The following is a 24,552-nucleotide window of genomic DNA, read 5'->3' as shown; positions in this document are numbered from 1 at the left end:
GCGAAGAGATGGCACCAGGATGCACTATGGTTTGAAGGCAAGCTGTTGGAGGCTGTGTGATGCTTTGGGCAATGTTCTGCTGGAAAACTTTGGGACCTGGCATTCATGTGGATGTTACTTTGACACAGGCTCTTTTAGCAGGATAAGGCGCCCTGCCACGCTGCAAAAATTGTTCAGGAATAATTTGTATAACATGACAAAGAGTACAAAGTGTTGACTTGCCCTCTAAATTTCCCAGTCCAATCGAACATCTGTGGGATATGTTGAAAACACAAGTCCAGGCCATGGACGCCCCACCCTGCAACTTACAGGACTTAAAGTATCTGCGGCCAGATACCACAAAACACCTTTAGAGGTTGTGTGCAGTCCATGCCTCGACGGGTCAGAGTTGTTTTGTCAGAAAGATGGTGATCGCCACAATATTAGGCAGGTGGTTTTAATGTTGTGGCTGATTGGTGTATGTTGTTTTTCTCTTTAATAGATTGTGTCAAAACAGAAAAGATGTGCCTCCTATGCACCTAGAATCAGTAGTAGATTTTATAAAGGGCAGATAGGCCGACTGCCCAGGGTCGGCCTTGGATCTAGTCCCATCTCTGTTAAGGTACAGGCAGGGGACCAAATCTATATACCATGTAGGGCGTTTAAGGGCGCGTCTCCCCTCCTCCACCAAACATTACAGCACGCCACCTCTGAGGGGTCATAGAGCTGCGCTAAATGGAGGTAGGAATTAACATCAATGCACTGCCCTATACAACAGCAGTTCAGGTTACTGCTCCATGTGGCCAGTTTGTGTAAAGCACCTTGTCATCAGGAGACACCTGAGTACTTTCTCATCTGGAGCAGCATTGGTGTAAACTGCTATTTGGAAGACTATAACTCTCCTGCATCAGACTCTGTAGCAGGTATGAGGAGGAGATATGTTAGTGTGATGGTGGAGGGAGGAAGAAGGTTAAGGGGCAAGCATGACAAGAGGAGAAATAGGCTAAGATTAAGATTAATTATATTTTTTTCTTGAAGATAACATTTTATTTGACTATATAGCTGTGTGTTTTCATGGAAATTGTACCATGTGGAATATATTTAAATAGCAGCAAAGTCATTTACATTTGGTGGAAGGTAGAGCTTATTGTGACAGGTGTCATATAAGCACTATCTCACACTGATGCTGAAATGAGATGTTTATCTCTACTTGAGAGTGGTCAGTGAATACAGCACAGCTCCCAACCATTTTCATTTCACCAAGTTGCTACCTGTGCCTGATTGGGGTCAGAGAATGAACGTGACTGCATCTTCAGAGTTGTTTAGGAGCCAGCTCACAGGTAGGTACACTCCAAATGAATGCATTTTATATTAGCTGTTCTAGGCATCTCATTTGAGAATAAATACAGGGGCATTATATGGGGAAAATAAATTCATGGGGTATGATGTGTGATAATTAAAGGGGGGGATCAATCAGATACCATGATTTGGAGGCAAAGCTATTTATAGATAGATAATCTCGGCACCAATAAATACACATGGCCCTTTTTCCCCACTTGAGAAGGTTAGAAAGCATGTATGCAGTGTGAGAGGTTCCAGACAAATATACTAAAAAAACTATTTGAAGACAAGAGCAGCAATTTAAAGTAACAAGGAGGAATAATTATATGGGTAAATAGACAAGTCTGTTGTGGGTTTTTCATGGACAGAGTAACAGAAAGGTTATGTACAGATTAATTACAAATTCAGGAAGCATATATATGTTAAACATGTAATCATGTTGTGCAATAATCTGACGTTGTCCATCTTCCATGTAAATGAAGCCTTTCCCTTGAATCTGAAGATAGAGTGCGACTGGTCAGATGATTGAGAAATAAAAGATGTCAGCTGGTCCTACTGAGGAGTTTCCTCCCTGCCAAATAAGAGAACAGAATGAAGATTAGATTATTATAGGATTATACATACCTCCCAACATTAAGAAACCCGAAGACGGGACACATTAAGCCCTGCCCCGATCACAAATGGACATATTTGGTTTAAACCCCACTCACTTTCTTGTTAAGCCTCACACCTATTGGGCGCCGCAAATCGAGATGCCCCACCAAATCAAGACAGTTGTGAGGTATTATAATATAATAATAATGCAAATGATGGCACCAATTTAGAATATCTTTACATGGAAAAACCACATGTGGCTGCTCTAATTGCACAGGTTAGCTTCTTCTGAACTGCACAGGCAAACATTTTGCAACCTAACCGATCATTTCTTCTCTGGCACGATCACATTTTGTACAAACAATCAAATCTGTGTATATGGGACCATTTTAAGCCTGGACTTACTGTTCATAAATACATAACTTCACAGACTGTTTAAATTTGTTGTTGTTTTGTGTATATATATATATATATATATATATATATATACACACACACACACACACATATATACACACATATATACATATATATACACATATATATATATATATATATATATACACATACATATATATACACATACACACACGAATATATATACACATATATATGTATACACACACACACACATATATATATATATATATATATATATATATATATATAAAACATTTGAAACAAAGCATTACAACAATTGATGCATTATAGTTTTTAACCAGAGATGGGCGGGCTTGGTTTCCAGAAAATGGAGCCCACCTGAACTCAAGGGTTCTGAGTACCGAGCCGAGTCGACCTGGTACTTTCGCGCTATTTCGGATTGTAACGTCGGATCTTAATTTTTTCTTAATTTGCACTATTAAGTGTAGGGTCTAATATACACCCAAATCGAAGAGCTGCTTTGGTCATTTGGTCATTGCTGAAATCCTAATATACCAGTCCTTTCAATCTTTTTTTCTGAATTTGCACTAATAAGTGTAGGGTCTAATATGCACCCTTATAGAAGAGCTGCTTTGGTCATTTGGTCATTGCTGAAATCCTAATATAACAGTCCTTTCAGTCTTTTTTTCTGAATTTGCACTACTAAGTGTAGGGTCTAATATACAGTTATACACCCAAATAGAAGAGCTGCGTTGGTAATTTTGTCATTGTTGAAACAGTAATCTACAAGTCCTTGCAGGCTTTTCTTCTTAATTTGCACTAATAAGTGTAGGGTCTAATATACACCCAAAGATAAGTGCTCCATTGCTAAGAGTCATTGATGAATAGGAAAACAAGCAGGCTTGTCTCTGAATTTGCAGGCAAATTCAACAGTGTTATATTGAATAAACAGACACATAGGGGGAGAAGGAGAAGAGGGAGACAGAAAATTAATCATCTTCCTCAGGACTGTCAATGGTGTTATAGTCTCTTAGTAGGCTGTGGATCAGCCTGCAACAGTCCTGGATGGTCATCTTCTCCCTTTTCAAGATGAGGCGATTCCTGGCAAGCCAAATAGCGTCCTTAAAGCAGTTCATTAGGCTCCAGGCCTCCTGGATTGCCCCAATGATGTGGGTCCCAGGAAATAATCTATAAAATACCGAATGGTATGAAAGGCAAGTTCTGGGCACACTGTCATTATGTTCATGTTCCAAGCCATCCATGCAATGTCTTTGTGTCTATTAGTCAGCTTCTTAGAGGCCACATTCTCCCACACATGTTTTGTCGTTGCATCAGGGAGCCCTAGAACAGACTCCATAATGTCTTTAGCTCTGATGAGCTTGTGGACAGTTTTTGGCTTTCACAAGTCTGGTTTAAGTCCCTCCAGATGGTGCTCCCTGACAAATTGTCCAACATTCAGGTTAAACCAAGGTGTAGTCCAGTTGTAAGGGAAGGAGGTGTCCCACTTGTCCCAACCAAAGGTACTCCAAAGAGGCAGGAGGAAAAAGCGAGACATGGACTTCCCAGCAGAGCAAATGTTTTTTTCAAAAAGAGTTCTGCGGATGGAGTTGCAGACAAAAAAGGCGCAGAGCATGGTGGGGATATCCGGGATTCCTTTCCCGCCTTTGAAGGTCTCCTTGTACATGACCGCCCGCTTCACTCTGTCCATGTATTAGCTGTAGAATTACCCCAGTTATCCAAGGAACGGGTGGAGTGATCAAATGAACCATAACTGATTTCATGATCAATTCCATCTTGCACCACTTTTCTGCCACTGCTGTGTAGAAATGTTTCCTATATGTGCTATGAACTGCCGTGTGTTAGTGTCATTGCTCTAATAGTACAAAGAGAGGGAAAGAAGTGTAATTGGGGCACTCCAACAATAGAAGTTAAAATCTCTGAATTTTATTGGTATACATTAAAAGGTAGAACTGAGAGCGAAATATTAAAAAGAAACATATACACACACAGTGATACAAGATATAAAATGCAAACTAAGTTGCAAGCTCCTTTGCAACTTAGTTTGCATTTTATATCTTGTATGGTTGAGGCTACAGGGGGTTTAGGTGACAGGGGAGAAATGCTACCATGGTGTTAATTGCAAAAGGGTTAATGTGTTATGGCTGCAAAAGACTAATGTTAATGGTAGCATAGTGCTTAATGGCTGCCGGAGGGCGGCAGCATGATATGTGGTTTTATATGGGGAAGGTAGTGTTCCCGTTGTTGCTAAGGATAGCGTGGGCTGTAGCGCATCAGCTCCTAACATCAAGCCCATAGATTGCATTTGGATGTTTTCATTGTAACACAGCATTCTGGTACATGTAGTTTTATTTAGCCTCATTTCCTTCAAAGTGAGATAATATGGTCCCTTATATTGTACTCCCTTAAAAAAAATGCATTCAATTTTGGGAGGATCATGAAATACCCAGAAGGTGTTTATATTAACTGAAAGTGATTTTTCTTACTTTCTTTTCTCTTATTAGTATGTAAATGGGGCAAATTAGTTTTTAGATTTTAGATAGATAACCTGTTTACACATGAAAATGTCTTGTACTCATGAGAAAGTAACCGAAGAGAGATTATTAAATATTACAACAGCTAGTTAGCTCATTCCTGTCTAATCAGTTTTGAATGAATTCACCTTTATGTAAGTTAAGAATGGTTATTTGGGATGTAATTATAAAAATAAGGTATAATTATACAAACGGAACTCCACCCATGAAAAAATGATGTATAATTACCTTCTAATACATCTTTATAAGACATGAACACACAAATGAGAGTAGTTAATGAGAGAATAGAACAGTCATGGGTTATAGCAAGAATTAAGGGACCAAGTTGGAAAGTATTTGGGGAAAACGGCAGGTAGACAAGGGTACAGTTGCTGACTGCTTTATGTATTATAAAGACATTGATTCTCCAATATACCAACAGAATTTTAAGGACTTAGTAATGAAGCAGCACTAGAAGACTAGAAGGACAATTACCAAATTTAGGCTGAATTATAGGAGGAGTCATATGCGGAAGAGTCAGAGTTGTACTATATTATCCTATTGCGTAATATACTAAAATTAAACTTGCAGATGCAATTTTTGTTTTTTTGTGGCGGCTTATTCTATGTCCTAAAGCATAGGAAGACTGCAACATCCAGGACAGCAGCTATTACTCCCACTTACTATAATTTAATTTTTTTAAGAAATGTATATGTTTATATTTGCAATGAAACAATAAACAAAAAAACAATGTAAACATTAGTGGCCAAATAATAAGAACTTACATTAAACAAAGCACAAATCGAGTGTACAATGCAAGGGGAATAAGACAATATTTGTGTTCAAATAGCCAGACAAGTCAAAAGCAAAGTATACATAATCTCAAATGATATATGCAAAAGCATATTTTTTTGGGGGAAGGGAAAGTTGGGAGTGGGGGGAGGTATAACGGAGACCACATTGGCACACTCTTACTATACATTGACTACGTGCATATGCACCTTCCCTCACCCATTCTGCTCATATAACCATAAGCTGACGGAAGTGTCCTTTGAAGATTTTTCTGCCTTTTTGTGTATTATATTATCTCATAAACATATTGCTTTGGATAAAATAGTTAATGAAGCTAAAATGATATCCCTTATATAAAATGAAGAGAGCAAACAGAGAAGAAAAGTAGTTGTTGCACAAAAGTAAGGTTCTGGATTTTGTTCTAACAAGCAATGATGAAGCGTGTGCTTTAATTGGACAGAAGTATTGTTCCTTCATCACTGATGAACATTATAAGTAAGTGCAAAGTTGGAAGAATTTAGAAAAGAACAGGACAAAACAGGTTCTCTTGATCCTTGGCAGTTTTGTTAGCAAGGAGCCCTTGTTCATTAAATATTGCCTGGAATGATTATTTTTGTAGCTATAGTTGTGTAACTTGTTCTATTAATTATGCTTTTTACAAGTTTTTAATAGTGAAAATGAGGATATAATAGAATACTTCATTGTTATATTAATTCTACTTTTGATTAAGTCATCAGTATGTTTGTAAGAAGAATGTCATGGATTTTTGTGTTTTGTATAGAATTAGAGAAAGAGACACATTGAATGAGTTGTTTGCCACAGTTAAAAAAGAGCTGAACAGAGCTAGGACATCATTAAATCTTACAAGGTTAGCACACATAAATATATCTGTTGTAGAAGCATTTTTATTAGGTCAACATTTATTTCTTGAAAATGTCATATTTTATTTTATTCCCTTAAATTTTCCAAACTACCTGTAGTTAAAAGGAAAGAGTATTAGAAAGGGATTTAGTAACAATACAATAAGAATTAAAATTATAAATTGTGAGAAAGTTAATTATAATACTCCCCCTCTTTCTCTCTCATGCATATGTGACTACCCTTACATTGCATAAGTTCCGCACAATCTTTAGTTAACAATTTATATATTTTTTTTACTTTTGTATTGTGTGTGAAGGGCTCATGGTGGTTGTAGAATGGGAAAGCAGACTAGTTTTGCAGTGGAGCCACAGAATGTTTAATGAGGGTACAAGCTGGTGCAATCATCTGTGGGGAAAACACTGGTGAGGGTTTGGCACAGGCTAGTGTAGCGTGTGGTATAATGCATTGTGCACAGTCTGTTTAACATGCAGCTCATTTGTTTAGTGCCGGCATGTAGCGGCTCCATTTAAAGTACTCCGATTCCATTGGGGCTCTTTACTTAAAGATCAAAAAAAAGCTACAATATGGAGAATGAACACCGTCTGCGAAGAAGCCAGTTGGAGTCCGGTCTAGCTCTTGTAAAGGACTAGCCATGCTCCCACAGTAGGTCCACCTCCGGCAGCACCAAATATTGCTCCCAGCAAGGTGGGGGCACCAGTGTTATCTCTCACTCAGGGCACTAAACTGTCTAGTTACAGTTATGCTTTTGATTTTTACAGTATATGGAACATAGTTATATGTTGCTGTATTGTATACATCAGATTTTATGTAGATTATAAATCAATAATGTCTCACATGGTCTGGTAGTCTCTTTCTGGACCTTGCAGGTGTCTCAGGACAAAGTATCCAATGGTCTGTAACAGTATCACCAAGACTCCTCCTCCAATGAAACTGCCCGCGTGGAAGACTGGAGGGGATAATGTGTTGGATTGAGGGGACTCTGAGGAGAAGAAAGGCAGTTACTTATTCAACACTTAGTAAATCTAGCCCTAAGCTGCGGGTTTGAAAAAGTGGGGATGTTGCCTATAGCAACCAATCGGATTCTAGCTGTCATTTTGTAGAAAGTACTAAATAAATGAAAACTAGAGTCCGATTGGTTGCTATAGGCAACATCCCCACTTTTTCAAACCCGCAGCTTAGTAAATCTAGCCTTTAGTGAAAATACATTGAGTTAGTTTCCCTTTATTTTTAATTATGGATACATGTAAACTACTGGAGCATTTTTATTTTAATGCACTATTTCATAATGTCATTAAAATGCTCTACAGGTACAGAATCCACCAAAACCACATTATTGTATTTCATGTCATTTATGTATTTCTGATGATAAATGACCAATATATGTTTTTAGCAGCTATTTTACATATAAACAAATTGCTTTTTTAGACAAACTGTCAGAGATGCTGAAATATAAAGAGAGTAAGTCTGCATTAAATACCAAAAGCAGGGCTGTCTTAAAGCATGGGCACTCTGGGCATTAGCCCGGGGGCCCCATGAGCCTAGGGGCCCTATAGGCTTGCTAACTTTTCAGTATATTATTCTGGAAATTGCACTCAGAGGGTATGATTCATTAAGGAAAGGAAAGAAAAAAAATTTTGTACATTTTCTCCCAGATAAAACCATGTTACAAAGCAAGAAGCGCACATAAGATAAATACTGGCTGCTTTTTCATGTAGCACACAAATACTTGATAGCTTTGTTTGTATACTAAATTTTAAAGTTGATCTAGGACAGTGTTTCCCAACCCTAGTCCAAGTACCCCTATCAGTGCATGTTTTCCATATCTGCTTGCTGAAGCACAGGAGTAATCATTCCTGACTGACACATTTTGAAAGATCCATAGGTTGTACTAATTATTTCACTTGTGACCTGGAAAACCTGCACTGTTAGGGGTACTTGAGGACTAGGGTTGGGAAACACTGATCTAGGACACGCCCTACCCCAATTATAAATCTGCCATCACATTTTAAATTTACCTCCCCCTCAAATGCAACATGGTTTTGCCAAGGTGCAAGCAAAGTTACTTATTTTTTTTTAGAGATGGTCACTGACGCCCGTGTTTAGGTTTTGTATTCGGTTTTGGATCTGGATTACCGTCGTGTTTTGGTTTTGGTTTTGCAAAACCGCCATTGCGTGTTTTGGTTTTGGTTTTGTTTGGGTTTTGTTTTGCTATTTTGTTGGAAAATCAATGTTTTTGGGCCTAAAATAACCAAATTTTGTGATCCACCTGTTTCATGGATAAGTAATCTAATTGTAGAGCTAATAAATTATCAAAAAAACTGTTTAATTCCTGGTAGGTAGGCCTTCATTAATTCTACACACAAAACAGATTGTCTTCCTCTCCATCTATGCATATTGGCAATGCAGTCATCGTATTTGGATGTATATTACACCCTATACTAATAGTTAAATATGTAAAGAAATGGAAAAAGGCAGTTTGGTTTCTGTCTCTATAGGCCCCCCTCCACTTGTTGAAAATACAAAAAAAATCAGCCGTTATAGACTTTACAATATTAATTGAAATGGAGAAAGCCAGTTTGGTTTCTGTCTCTATAGGCCCCCCTCCACTTGTTGAAAATACAAAAAATTTTAGCCGTTATAGACTGTACAATATTAAGAGAAATGGACAAAGCCAGTTTGGGGTCACTCTGTCTATGACACCCTACCCTTAAGGAGAAATTGCCCAAACAGCAGCCTTTCAAGACGGTACGTGATATGGAAATGCCACAAGTCCCTTTCCTCTTTGGGGGTAGATTGCACCCTACACTTACATAGAAAGTTTTAAAAAGATGTTATCGTCATCATCTTCAGCTTCATCCTCACCCTCATCAGTGTGTACGTCATCATCACAGACTATCAATTTATCGCCGCTTGAATCCGCCATTAGAGAACAGTCAGTGCTTTTATGTCTTTGATGGTGAAGGCCTTCCTCGTGGAAGATGTAGTTCATTTTTATCAACATCATTCTCTCCACATTTTTTGGAACATTCGACGGATCACTGACTAAGTTCCCGGCTGCACTGAATACTCGTTCAGAGTACACACTGGAGGGTGGGCAGCTTAGGTATTGCAAAGCAAGTTTGAACATGGGATTCCAAATAGCCTGCTTTTCCTTCCAGTAAGGAAAGGGACTGCCTGACATTTCCATATCAATTACCTCTTGAAAATAATCCTCCACCATCCTTTGCATGTTTATACTCGTATTGGATGGAGTTATGGGCAAGGTGACACATTTTTTTGAAAAATCCTTCAAACCAGCCCAGATGTTAAAGTGTTCTGGTCTGCCCCCTGCGTCTTCCCTGCTTCCCTGAAATTTTATTTTTTACGAGCAGCAGCAGCTTGAGAAAGTGAAGGAGGACACGTCGTCAAGCCGAGGCCCAGTTCAGCGGCCAACTTGCAGAGCAATAGCTCCTTGCAAAAGTTCACATCTCGCTCATTTACAAGTAAAGACTCAATATAGGTCTTAAACCTTGGATTAAGCACAGTGGCCAAAATGCTCTGATCTGAGTTCAAGATCTTAATAACTCGAGGATCATTGTGAAGCGAATTAAGTACTTGATCGACAAGGCCAACATACTTTGCTGAATTGCTTGCTTTCAGCTCCTCCTTCAGTTTCTCAAGCTGCTTTTCCAATAGTCTAATTAAAGGAATGACTTGGCTCAAACTAGCAGAGTCTGCACTCACCTCACACGTCACAACTTCAAATGGCTTCAGCACCTTGCACAGCACTGAAAGGATTCCCCACTGTGCAAGAGTGAAATACATCCCCCCTCCTTTCCCAATGTTATGGCTTGCGCAATATGCTTGGATGGCTTTGCGCTGTTCCTCCATCCTCTGAAGCATGTACAGGGTGGAATTCCACCTAGTTACCACCTCTTGCTTAAGTTGGTGGCAGGGCAAGTTAAACTGCTCTTGGAGCTGCTGTAATCTCCTACATGCTGTGGCTGAATGCCTGAAATGGCCTGAAATTTTACGGGCCACCGAAAGCATCTCCTGCACCTCACGGTTATTTCGTAGGAAGCTCTGCACCACCAAGTTTATTGTGTGAGCAAAACAGGGAATGTGTTGGAAATCACCCAGCTGTAATGCTCCCACTATATTGTTGGCGTTATCAGAAATGACATATCCTGGGGAGAGTCCAAGTGGTATAAGCCATGTATCAATCACATCTCTTAGTTTGCGTAACAAATTGTCAGCTGTATGCCTGTTAGTGAAGCCGGTGATACAAAGAGTGGCCTGCCTGTGACAAATGTTACGTAGTGGTGTAAATGCTGCTGCTGTTCCTGCTGGTGAAGGTGAATGACCAACCCAGTGGGCTGTCACAGTCATATAGTCTTTGGTTTGGCCACTTCCACTTGTCCACATATCTGTGGTTAAGTGGACAGTGGGCAGAATGGCATTTTTCAGCGCAATCTCTACATTTTTACACACTTTTTGGTATAGTTGTGGAATTGCTTTGTGGGAGAAATGGTGTCGTGATGGAATTCTGTAACGCGGACACAAAACCTCAATTAACTGTGAAAACCCAGCTGCGTTTATTGTGGAAATTGGACGCAGATCTAACACTAACATTGCAGCCATGGCGTCTGTGATTCGCTTGGCGACTGGGTGACTGCTGTCATATTTGCTTCCCCTCGCAAATGATTGTTTCACAGTTAATTGCTGAAATGTAGGACTGCTCATTTTCTTGACCTGTCTCTGGGCTGACAATTCACCCCCAGCAGCAGCAACAGCAGCAGTGGGACTAACCCTTTTTTCAGAGGAATCAATAATAGTGCAGGAGTCATCCAGCCTTAATAAGTGGGATGCCGGGCTAACTCCGAGCGCTACTGAGGATATTGATGAGGATGGTGTGGTGGGTGTATTTTATAGCCGTTGGGACGTCGGTGACCGGAGGGTCTTAGCTGATGATGGAGTGCTTGTAATTTTTTTGGAAGAACTTTCAGCTTTTCACAACACTTTGCCATGAACTCTCGTTAAATGGCATAACATAGACGAGGTTCCAAGATGGTTAAGGTCCCTCCCTCGACTGACTGTGGCTTGACATACACTACAAATGGCTATACAATTGTTGTCTGGATTTGGGTAGAAATAATTCCACACATAAGAAGTGGATTTTTTGTTTTATGCCCAGGCATGACAATGGCCTTTTTCTTGTCACGTGCCAGAACTGCTGCCACTGGTGCAGGACTTACACAAACAACCTCATCCTCATCAACATCCTCATTAGCGCCCTCGTCGCCTACACAAATCTCCCCCTCATCCTCTTCTAATTCCAAAGTGGCATCCTCAATTTGTGTATCACCGGCTACACTCGGGCTATTAAGGCACACATCAGCAGAATGCTCACGATTAGACATCACACTGTTGGATGGACTCTCCACAGGGATTGTTGTCATTTGTGAATCAGAGCAAACATTATCCTCTAATGCCTTAATGTCAGTGTCGGACTGGGGCATGAAGGGCCCACCGGGGAACTGCAACGCTAGGGGCCCACCAGAGGGGGTGTGGCCAGCTATCAAAGAGGCGAGTGGTCAGCCCACGAAGGATAGCTAGCACCATAGTGTAGTATATAAATTGATGTTTATAAGGTATTACAATATTCTAGAGAGATCCACACTATTTGTATTAACGTCTATACTAATAAATTGGATTTTAGAGTGCCAGTGGGAACTAAAATAAATAAAAACACTTCTGTTTGTTCTTCAAGTGATTTATCATTAGCTATAATAATAACCACAGAATGGATAAGCAGAATGAAAGATGACTTGTTTTATAAAAAAAAGCAGCAAAACCACCCTTTTACTATGCTTATTAAAGTACATTTTTAATTGTATCACACAACAGGAGAAAGTGGTGACGGCAGAGAACATTTTTCCCTTTTACATATTAAGTGGTTTTAAAATTTTAGATTTTCCAGGATAAATTTACGAGTTCTAGACAATACCTTTTATCACCAATTGTAACAGGCAGCGCATGACGGCAGCACATGACGGCAGACATGTTTGACAGGCAGCCACACTCTCTACTGATATGACAAAGAGAGGTGGGTGCGCACAGCAGAATTGAGTTGTAGAGGTTGGATTGATATATGCTTATGGTCCAGCTAACCAGACTAAGCTGCTAGATCAAGAAGACGAGGGAGAGTCCACTCCCTAAATAATAGAGTAAATTAGAACAGCGCTAGAGTCTGGGTGGTATATAATTGTGGATGGTGTTATAAGGAGAGAGTTGGATGGATCAATATTATCACAATGTGATGTTCGAGTAAAATAAGTCATCATTTAATGACAATCAATGTCACACATGACATATCTAAGCAAATAAATACAACTAGTAAAATCAAAAACATGTGTAAAGACAGATGGATCATCAGAATCTTATGGTGAAACCATGCTGCACAATAATCATAAGCAATGAGATAAATGTATTTGAGGATCCCTCCCAAAAACTAAAATCCTTAGAAATAGTCTGTGGTATCTGTCTACTGATAAAACGACTCAGCGATATTGGTGGAGAAAGTCAGTGAGCTTTGCTGCTGAGTAAATTCTAAAATCAAAAGTTCAATAAAAAGGTAAATCTGAATACTTGCTATTAAGTGTCCGTTCAAGTTGCATGCCGTGATTGGAGAGCTCTCCGTGACCCGGCTGCTTGAGTTTGGAGTGTTCCAGTTGGTGGCGTGCATTCCAGCATGGAGCGCACATCGTGATTTCCGGAAGTGGGCGTGTCTATCTGGCGCAGTTTGTCACGATCACGTGACTTCTTCAAGGCTAGATGTGTATTCACTCGAACATCACATTGTGATAATATTGTTTCAGGATAAATTTACAAGTTATAGTGCCTGGGCATTGACTGCACTCCCGGCCCTTGAGTGTGAGTCCCACATACTGCAGCTAGCGGCGCGTTTAATTGAGGTGTCAGAAGTTAGCCGCATTGAAGCTCCGCCCTAACAACGGAGGGGGCGGAGCTTCAATGCGGCGGGGCCTACCGGTGGATAGTCCGGCTGCCCGGCAGGCCAGTCCGAGGCTGCTTACTGTTATCTTGCAGCTCGGCTTTGACGCGTAACAGTAGTTGTGCACCAATTGTAGGCTCGGTAACTTTTTGGGCTCTGCCACTAATAGAGAAAGGTGAAGGCCTCATTCTGTCTTTGCCACTGCGTGTGTAGAATGGCATGTTGGCAAATTTTTTTTTATCAGCACTTAAATTTTGATCAGTTACACTTCTTTTTCGCTTCAACAGAGTAATTTTTTTTTTGGTGTGTGTTTTTTGGACTGATTTCAAAACACTGTGTAGTTTGACATCGCCTTGCCCAGATGACGTACTGGGAACACTACCATCAGGACTGGTGACAGAACCTGGTTGCTCATTCTGCTCATATGTGGACTGCTTTGAATCCATTCTGAGCCCAAAGCACTTGTAGTGCTAAAAATTATTTGGTAGATACTGCTGACAAATATGACTTTTGACAGCCAGAAATATTTATGCACAATTATGGGGGACACCCCAAAAGCACTGGGAAGTGCTAAAAATTATTTGGTAGATACTGCTGACAGATAGTAATTTTGACAGCCAGAAATATTTAGGCAAAATAATGGGGGACACCCCAAAAGCACTGGGGAGTGCTAAAAATTATTTGGTAGATACTGCTGACAAATATGACTTTTGACAGCCAGAAATATTTATGCACAATTATGGGGGACACCCCAAAAGCACTGGGGAGTGCTAAAAATTATTTGGTAGATACTGCTGACAAATATGACTTTTGACAGCCAGAAATATTTATGCACAATTATGGGGGACACCCCAAAAGCACTGGGGAGTGCTAAAAATTATTTGGTAGATACTGCTGACAGATAGTAATTTTGACAGCCAGAAATATTTAGGCAAAATATTGGGGGACACCCAAAAAGCACTTTGAGTGCCAAATATTGAAAAAAAACAAAATTTCTCTATCCTCCTCTCTTCTCTTGCGATTTTTGTTAGCACAATTCAAATCAGAATATTGTATTCTCTGTCCCTGCTCTAATCAGCCTGTGACTACACCCTGCTCTCTCCCTCTGTCAAATGGCGATGGATTGCTGTGGAGGCGTGTATTTATAATCTTCAAGTATCGCGAGAACCGAGCCCCGAGATCCGACTACGTCACAATGACGTTCGGCCTCGATTTGGATTCCGAGCTCGGCTCGGTACTTGGATACCCAAAGTTCGGGTGGGTTCGGTTCTCAGGGAACCGAGCCCGCCCATCTCTATTTTTTTTGCTTTAATGAATCAGGCCCAGAGTGTTTGTGTGCATGGCGGTGACCAACTGTGCAGCAGAAAGTTCATTTCTGAGAGTGAAAATGATAAAAAAAAAATCAACTGTTTTGCCTTCAAAAATATTGTCGTTTTAAATTTTCCCTGCAATGTTGCCAAATATTGGCGACTTGCAAAAACCGCAGATTGATACATTTACCCCCTGATTTCCTTCAGCTCAGAGTCTGTGCAAAAAGTTTGGTAGAGGAAATGGTGGAGCCCTCCTTTGCACAACAAAGAAGTCCCTAAAAATTTGCCCCCTATAATCCCTTCATCTGATTTTAACAATATTGCTACAGAAAAAAAAATCTCGTTTTTTCACTGTTATGCTAAACTATGTGCCCCGACTTAATACTTAGCAAGGAATGCCCTAACTCCAACTAACTTCTCCCTGGAAAGTTTTGCTTTCCTGCTAACGTTGCATGCAATTTGGCGGAGTGGGGCACTTTTGCAAATTGAAGTGTGCGGTGTCACCAATCAGGATTGTCCTCTGCTCCTTCTTGCTTTGTTAAGGAGACTCACTGATAGTTGTCTGTCTACATATGGACAGACTATTTTGCGCTCAGTGAAAAAATGATGCATGCAGATATTGTAGATGGATGACTTTAGAAAGCTAATTAAATACTCTACATGAAATGTAATTTTTACTTATCTGATTTAAGTAATTAGTCCAGTTACAGTAAACACACTACCAACAAAAGTCACAAATCTCTGTGCTTCCTGCAAAAACTCAGCTACTCACCTTCAGAAGGCATCTCTACTGGCTCTGCTGACCTGTTCTCAGGGACTGAAAGAAAAAAAGACAAAAATCCATCATAATGCTTATTATAACTTATTATAGCCCTGTAATACTCCTTGCTTTATTCTGCTAATATCCATAAGTGCACTTTGTTCTATCACAATAAAACCAATGCAGAAAATGTCTTTTGTATTGTCATGCACCTACTCCTGTGTATTAACGCTATCTGTTATGAGTTAAGATATGATTTAATGTGTCATTATGGTGTAGAGTGTATAGCTCAAAATTTGAACCTTCTGGGGAGAGGAATTGGCTGGATAGGGCATATCATGCTGAATGTGATATAGTTGTCGTAATGCACCTGGTTCTGTGGCTGACTGCAAAAATTAGATGTTGTTTCATGGGTGAGATAGTATATAGAGCAGCAAGGGGTAGTGAGTGCACATTTAGGGATGTATGTAAAACCTTTTCACTTTGCAGATAAATCGATACATTTTGATCAAAAAATGTGCACGGTGCCTTTACATTTTTTCCAGTTCCATGAATGACACCAGTAGAAATGCTGTAAGAAAGGTATCCCTACAAGAAACAATGAGTTTTCTATTCTTTAATGGAAACTGTTATGACACCTGCAACATGATATGGGCATTTTAAAAGGATCATATTCCATTGAGTATTTATTGAAAAATGTAATGCATCTAGAAGAACCACTGTCCGTTGTACACTAACAATGTATTGTTAGGAGATTTTTGTTTTTGGTTTGTCCAAAGCATTTTTTGTATTCTTCTAACTGATTAAACAGTATGGGGCATAATATCATTCACTGTATAAGTGGGATTACCAGCAGTGGAACAACATTTAAAGCAGTGGGAAATGGAAGGTAGAAGAAAATGTGAAGCAGATACTGTATATGTGTGATGTACTTAAAAGTAGAAACAATTGTTATATGGTTTTATTTGGGAATTATCCCCACGTAAAGAAGAGGATATAGTGGCATGTACAGTACTTAGAGAATTACTGTAAGCTCCAGCAGTCAGACATTAGATGCATATCCTACAGTGAAGCCATTATTAATACAATTAGAACTTCATGAATTGTCAGGGACAAGGAGAAGGCATGCTGTTTGTCCTATCTTCCTATTCCGAATATAAGAGGGAAAAAACAAAATTACAATTCTCTTATGTTAAAAATCAGGAAGGTGGTAATTAATGTGGCACTATGTGTTTTTTCAGCGGATTTGCAATGGTTTGGGGTAAAAAAAACAAAAACTGAAAAGCATCAGTTTCACAAAACCGCTCTTTAATAAATTTAGCCCAAGAATTCTGTATAAAGTTCCCACATTGGCCTCCATTATGCTAACCAGAAAAACATGTAATCAAACTATGTTGTGGTGCCTATCAGAAGCAGGTCTAAAAAAACCTGCCATTTTTCTGGTACGTGCTCTGCCAATTTTGATTAAACCACCAGCATTTTAGGTGTTAGTACACATTGCTGGTGGTTTGAGTTTCCACTCCCAAAACACAAAATTGTAAATCCTGTTATTTGGAGGCCAAAATCACTGGCAATGTGCGCTTGTTTCTAAACTGCCACAAAAAATAAATCTTTAGTAATTTTAGCCCCTGGTGTATGAAGAGAACACCAGAGGAGACAAGGGACCAGAGCCGCAAAATCACAGGCATGTGACCATGTTTTATATACTAGGGTTTAGAGATAAGTAAAACATTTTCTTGTTCTTATATTGTCTTGCAAATATTTTTTATGTATTCTCTGCAATGTTATTATCTGTCAGAATTGTAATAAATATATACAATGCCAAAACTGGTTACTGCTGACTCCCCAAAACAATAATTTGCTTCTCACACACTCAAAATTCCTACACAAGCACAATACTCCACAAGCACGAATTAAAATGTAAATGCATTCTCCTGTTTTAAATAATGCATGCCTCTCTCAAGAAGCAATTGGCTAGATGAATTAGAACACATTTAGTTTTATAAATGTCCTACTATCACTATTCTTGCCAGCTAAGGCTGGGTACACACTACAGAAATTTCCGACCAATGTGTAATGATTTTACAAACGACTGAAAAAAAAAATAGTCCCGGTTTGTGTGTACACACCACACATGTTTTAAAAGATTTACCCTCAGATCTATGCCCTTCAACTGTCATAACCGTCGCCTGAAAAGATCATGTAAACTCTATGAAGATCCAGATCATAAGTGCATACACACTGCAGGATTGGAGGGATGTTGTTCCATAGCTGAACGAGATTTATAGTTGTGCTGAACAATCAAATCAAATTATGGTCGGTGCTTGGAGCGATAATCGTCCATTGACTAAGTGAAGATACTAATGTGATGTTGGCGCTGAACAGTCGTTTATAGAGTGATTGGTCCAATAGTTGGCTGAAAACACTGTAGTGTTTATTCAGCCTAACTCAATTCAGCAACAGCAGATTTAGTATGTTTTTGAATAAAATGTATTTATTGCTATTGCTTTGACATTATCAGTAGTTATTGTTTAACCACCCTTGTTAATCACATCACACATTGTGATATTCTTGCAACTAATATGCAACAATTGTAATGCTATTCTAATGCTATTTATAATATATTAAGTCTAGGTTTAGCATTGTAAAACATTTGATCAATATTTGCTATTCTCCAACACAGGAAGAATGAATTATTTAATATCCCTCTATAACTATTTTACGTTCCACACCATTTCTCCAATTAGTTCTCCTATTCTTGTCCCATTTATATTTCTTCCTTAAGGGATGTTACCTGCACACATGCTGCTATTCTTTGATACTATACATGACTCATGTATCTGCTCCTTGCTGGTGACACAGCTGCTGTTTTCTAAAGAGAAAAGAAAATACTTTAATATAATGTAGTGATTTCAATATATATATTTTTTTTGCTTCAAAATCAGCAATTTCTGTTCTTGTGGACTGTACTAAAATAAATAGCACTTTAGTGCATAATGTTCATTTAGGGCCTAATTTATTAAGGAATGTAAATGCCCATATGTGCCGTATTTTGCGTAAAATTGCTCATTGCGCATGCTTAGAAATGGATTATACGCCAGTGAATGCAAGTGTATGCAATTAATCTTCAAAGGCAATGGACACTTCCAACAGCCTATGATTTCAACTGCAGAACGGGGGATGGAAGGGGCATATGCATGTAGTCAATGTGCAGTAAGGGCGTGCCAAGGTTGAGTGCACACACAGCCGTCTGATTCAAGCTCTGGTATCCCCAGCAGCTGGTCAGGTGAATGTTGCTATTGATAGTGATGACGGACGCGTATGCATGTTCCAATATGTGGTTACAATGTAAAGCAACTGTAAAAATGCAATTTATGTACTGTACAGTCGGCATTAATAACATTCCGATATACGTATTTCATAGGGAAAAAAAAGAAAAAATATTTTTATTTATGACTATATTATTAACAGGTGTTAATGTCTTTGATATTTTATTTTTATCTGTATCTTTTGATGGGACATATATATATATATATATATATATATATATACACATGCATTGTGCGTATTCTGCAGTGTGTTGTGACTGTCTGCATACTGCAAGTGCCATATTCAATTAGAAACGTTTCTTCAGTTCCGCTTGAACTTGAATACAGACTTACCTGCGTGCAGTTTGCGTTCAATTTTAAAAAACGCAAATTGGGTTCACTTTGCATTCCTTAATGACTCAGGCCCATAATGAGCAAAATAGTACTAAAGACCAAAACAAAGCATACATTTTGTTTCAAATAGCACTTTTCAGTCTCTTCACCGGCATGTAGGGGATGCCAAAAGTAGAAGCACCTTAGAGGCACCCTGACTGTATTAGTGGCAGTTATCTTCTATAGTGCTACTGGTTACAAGTAATATCTCAGATACAGCAACTTACGGTTCTGAATACAATTCTGCACTAGCTAGCATCTTCTGATTGCAAATTCACCTCTGAAACTGGTAGGTGCTTTTTGCATTAATTGTGCATATATTGTAGGATATTAGCGTATTTTAAAAATATATTTTTGCCTCTTTAATTCATATGCAAGAATGGATATTTTAACTGCTACATTATATCAAGCCTAATAGTGCATGTGTTTTTCACTATCAAATGAGATGTTAATAAACTTTTCTTGTGCTTATGAACTGGTTGTGCGTATGCGTGTGTGGGTGTATGTATGTCTGATATAAGCCTGATGTAAACCTGGTGTACATGTTACAGGTGCAGAGCTGGATGCATATTGAGATGCGTAATACTCAACAACTCTGCATCAGGCCCTATCCAAGCTAGTTCAACTTATCGATGTAACATGAGCAATTTAATCTAAAGTAATATTTGCTTGTAGCTCCCAGGATGAGAAAGCACAAAACTGTGACTGCTGAAAGCAGGGCTTGTATATACTGTCCAACTGAAATACGTGTCTGGCATTTTATGTGTTTGGATATATGTTTTGCATACACACAAATACAGAATGAATACAACAAAACAGCAACTACGAGTGATAGTGAAATCTATCGACATCCATATTCTATCACTGTTAAGTGTAGTGCATACTTGCCAATTCTTCCGGAATGTCCGGGAGAGTCCCGGATTGCGGGTGGGACTCTCAGACTCCTGGGAGAGTATTGCAGCCTCCCGCATCTGCCCACTTCCTAGTGAAGTGGGCAGAATTAAGTCCAAAATGCCGCGATTCCCTGAGAATGTCATGGGTTGGGGCCAAAATGTAACGATTTTCTGAGCCCCGCTACCTGCACGCCCACCTCTCCCCGGCAGCTCCCGGATGCCAACAGCCATAACTTGGCAAGTGTGATGTAGTGGTAGTTTTGTTTTTTAAATCATTCTTACCTGAGGTTTCACATGTCACCCACTTACAGGAGAAGTTGAAACTTGGCTCCCCTTCAGTACAGCTCACACAAGAGCTCAGCTGTCTACAACCCTCTGTGGAAGGAACAATGAATGATATCAGTGTCCAGCAGGCCCAATTGTCTTCTACTATTCTCAATAATGCCTAGCTAAGACTTTGTCATATACAATTCCTTGCAAAATTACATATATTGCTGTTCAGAAATATTAGCTGTTAAAAGAAGCATGTGTAATAAGCATGCTAATTTTTATTTAAACTAAACAAAATGCTAAAGTATAATAATAGACATTTTTCTACCCTTCCACCACCACCTGACTAGTACCCAGAATCACCTCTGACATACAGCGAGCCCATTAAGTAAACAGCATGACTCAGCTTCTGAGTAGTACAGGGCAGTGCTTCTCTCTCCACTGCCAGCAAGATTTGATATGGCAAAGTGTAAAATACACCACTTCCATATGCCATTTCCAGGACTGATAGAAAAGATCTGTTTACTCAGGAAATAATTTGATAGCCTTTCTTCCCTGCATGTTGTCATAGCTCTGATAACGTTTGTTACGCTTTAAGAGATTAGGACTTACAGGGTCGTTTACAAAACAAAAAATAAGAGTGGTAGTCCATTTCTAAGTACTGTGATGCCAGCTAACTGCTTTTGCATGATGTGCTGATGTGCGCTAAAGTACACAGGAAGAAGGTGTATTTTGCCAGCTAATATTTTCTTGCTATGGAAATAGCAGAGAACCAGGATACTCCTTTGGTTTACAACCTATGTTCCCTTTTCTGTCACTGATTATTGCACAGAGCAGATATAATTAACTAAACAAAACAAAACTGCATTGTAATAAGAGAGGCAACTAAGTTTTGGCTGTAATACAGTGATGATCTACCACACCAGAATGTTAAAATAACTGCAAGGAGTGGCTATAAGGTAAACTGTATTTGCAAGATATCGCAGAGGTTTTTCCCTTAACAAAAAGTCCTGTTTTTTGTTTTTTTACTTTTAATTTTCAAACTGTATAAAAATCCAAAAACTAATAGCATAGGGAAAAGAGCAAATGTGCACTGACATAATACAATTGTTACAGTTTGACAGATAGACATTGTAAAATAACTAATACTAATTTTTGTCCTTTATGTCCTTTTATATCTATCGGACTAGGATAGGATTAACAAGTATGTGAGTGGGAGAAGGAATCATTAGATTGAAACAAGGTTTTAAATGTTGTAAGAAGAAGGTCAAGAGTGGGGGGTGGGAGAGAGAGGGAAGTGTGGGGAAAGTTAGGTGGGGGGCTGTCTTAGTCAGGCAAAAAGGTCCTGTCTTTAATGCAACGCCACTTGCTCATTTTAGATGGATAAGATACAGAACATTATGCACATAGAAGACACAAAATCAAGAAAGACACCTTACTGTCATGAGTTTTTGATGCCTTAATGAAGTGAAATCAGTGAGAGGGAGATAGAGAGAGAGACCACCACCATAAATATCAGCAAAAGTGAAAATTATTTGGGATGGGGGGCTTTTAAAAGTACAAGATGGTTTGGGATGTTCCTACCTTTATGACTCTACACATATTGCTCTTGCAGAGCACTAAGAGCACTAAGAACAAAGAGTCAAATTAATTATAAACCATACAGGACAGGGAAAGCAATGTCTTTTCTTATTCCCTTGTTGTCAACCCCATTACTGTTTTCTCTAATACTGCAAGGTATTATGTTCAACAATTGGTGCTATATAAAGAACAGTATACATACTGTACAAAGGTAGTCCTTATTGGTTTATGGTCAAGAAGCCACAAAGGAACAAATCCATGCACAACTGCATGGTATGTGTGGCATACCATGCAATTATTGTACTTCATAGCTGATCTCCATAGGTTGATTAGTAATTTAACTTTGGTTTTATTACTAGCAATTTGAGTTTGGTCTTTTCTTTAAATTAGGAGAGTTTTTGTTGTCACAAAAATCAAAATTAATTGATTTATTAAATATGGGTTAAATTCCAAGAAGTTGCTGGACCCCGCTCAATAATGTTCCTGTGGGAAAAACAAAAATCTAAGAACCATAACATGACAGAATAGTGAATTCATCTCTATATTTAGCCAAACCCGACAACAGGTCCTAAGCTGACATAGCAATCTATATTTTCACATAACTCTCATGTGTAAGACATTGTGTTCTAAATAAAGATATCTCCCTCAGTGACTTTTACCTTCACTACCTTTTACCACTCTGATTTCTTTATCCATTATTAAAACTCCTCTTTGCTGATCTTTTCCTTTTTCTAGAAAACCCTCCCAGATATTTTCCTTTTTACTTATTCAATGCACAGAATACCTCTTAAAAATATTACACTGATGCCAAGACACCCAACCAGAAGATCTCTGCCCCTTGGGATGCACTTGTAAGCATAACTTGTCAGTCATTTATACAGAGTTGAAACTATATGAAAAAGGATACCAGACCACTAAGTGTTTCCTATAAACAAACAATAAATTAAATTGAATATTTGTTACAAGAACACTCTTTCATGCACAAATATGTACACCCAACTTTCAGATACAACTCTTCATAAAACACAGGTTAGCTTATTATACATAACAGTACATATAAAAAACAATGAAAAATAAAACACATGTGTAGATGCCAGTGGAGGAGTTTATCCTTAGGTGAATATCTCAGAGCCAATGAGGTCGTTTTTGAAAATAAAGAGGTACAGGCGAATTTGGATTCTAAAGATGGACTATCGCTCCTAAAATGGGATAGTTGCGGGTATCTTAAAATACATGGTTGTTTGTAAGATGTAAGTGGTCCATTTATACCCATTATTGGTATCTTATTTATTACCTTTTTCCATGATTACATTATTCATGTTTTTAATCCTGAAATGTTCTCCTTTTACTTTTACCTCTTCACATCTCATCAAGCTCTTGTGTTTTCCTGCCGTGTCTACCTCAAAACGTTAGTGCAACACATCCACTACCTCTATACTCACTTGTAAGTCTTACAAAATTTTAAAATATTGTTTATTATATTTTTATTCCACTACTGTATTCATTATGTCTCACCTACCTATGTGCCTTAATCCTTCGCTTTGCCACCACTCCATTTAATTTACTCTTATACGTTTGCTTCCACAGTCACTCAAACTATCTCAGTCATGTTTTCTAACTTATTCTAAGTTGTGTTATGTTTTATTATATTTTCAATGTTTTATCTCATATTTCCCTCTAAAAGGTTTTAAGCTCTCATGTTTTATCCCACCAGTTTCTCCTACTGCAAGATTGTTTACTTTCAATTAATAAAATGATTTATTACATGTCAACATATTATTATGGTCACAAAATAGTGACTCTCAGATAAGAATACACACCTCTATTCAATAAAGGATAAAATATCCCGCTTGTGGGAGGTTTCATTTGCTGATTACTTACCTGTATCACAGAGAGATAACGCAGCAGAGAGAAGCACAGCAAAGCAGAAATACTTCATATCTACACTGGGAGCTAATAATGATCAGTAGAAAGAAAAATACTATGCAATGCAGAATACACTCAGAATAATAACTCTATGGGGAATGCTTTGCAGAGCAATGAGATGCTGTATAGGACTGGGGGGTGGCTCTGTGTGGAGAGTATTGTCTCTGACCTGGTAGCTGATCAGACAAGAAGAGGAAATTGAGCTGATGACAGAAACCTGAGACAGGAGCAGAACATTGTACCTGAAGAGACAGAATCCTCCAGATCTGTATACTGGAGATAAACACAGCCCTATATAGTATCATATAATGTCATAACAGGTGGAGAATGGGCAATGTAACATCCCCTTGTTTCTACAAAGTATCCTATTATAAAATTACAGCCTAATTCAAGTATGACACTTAAAAGCAGTGAAATATTCTAGACGAGAATTTATTTGCCTTCAGGTTGCCATTTAGTTTATAATAAGTTGACATGATCCCTCTTTAACTTTTGACCACTGTCAATTAAACCTATTCATTAGATGTAATATTGCCTTTTTAAACAAACAATGGATTTCCTCAGTTATATTTTAAAAATAAGTAAATGGGTGATAATTCCTCCCACTGTCTCCACCATAA

The 24,552-nt window shown here is 38.6% G+C and overlaps 1 protein-coding gene across 2 annotated transcripts in view; it reads right to left on the bottom strand.

Moving 5' to 3' along the window:
* Nucleotides 1-1,465: 1,465 nt before the first annotated feature.
* CD164L2 (CD164 molecule like 2) overlaps nt 1,466-24,552 on the bottom strand; it is a 94,253-nt gene continuing 71,166 nt past the window's right edge. For both annotated transcript variants that reach the window (XM_075198126.1, XM_075198124.1), the window contains 5 exons: nt 20,438-20,530; nt 18,356-18,433; nt 15,574-15,618; nt 7,335-7,479; nt 1,466-1,891 (listed from right to left, as the gene is read on the bottom strand). In XM_075198126.1, the coding sequence (XP_075054227.1) occupies nt 1,873-1,891; nt 7,335-7,479; nt 15,574-15,618; nt 18,356-18,433; nt 20,438-20,530 (380 nt within the window). In that variant the 3' untranslated portion in view covers nt 1,466-1,872. The remainder of the gene's footprint in view (nt 1,892-7,334; nt 7,480-15,573; nt 15,619-18,355; nt 18,434-20,437; nt 20,531-24,552) is intronic.

The sequence above is a fragment of the Mixophyes fleayi genome, chromosome 2 (assembly GCF_038048845.1).
Source record: "Mixophyes fleayi isolate aMixFle1 chromosome 2, aMixFle1.hap1, whole genome shotgun sequence".
Taxonomy (NCBI): domain Eukaryota; kingdom Metazoa; phylum Chordata; class Amphibia; order Anura; family Limnodynastidae; genus Mixophyes; species Mixophyes fleayi.
Note: the sequence above shows the minus strand (reverse complement) of the source record. Positions and strands in the feature narration are given on the sequence as shown.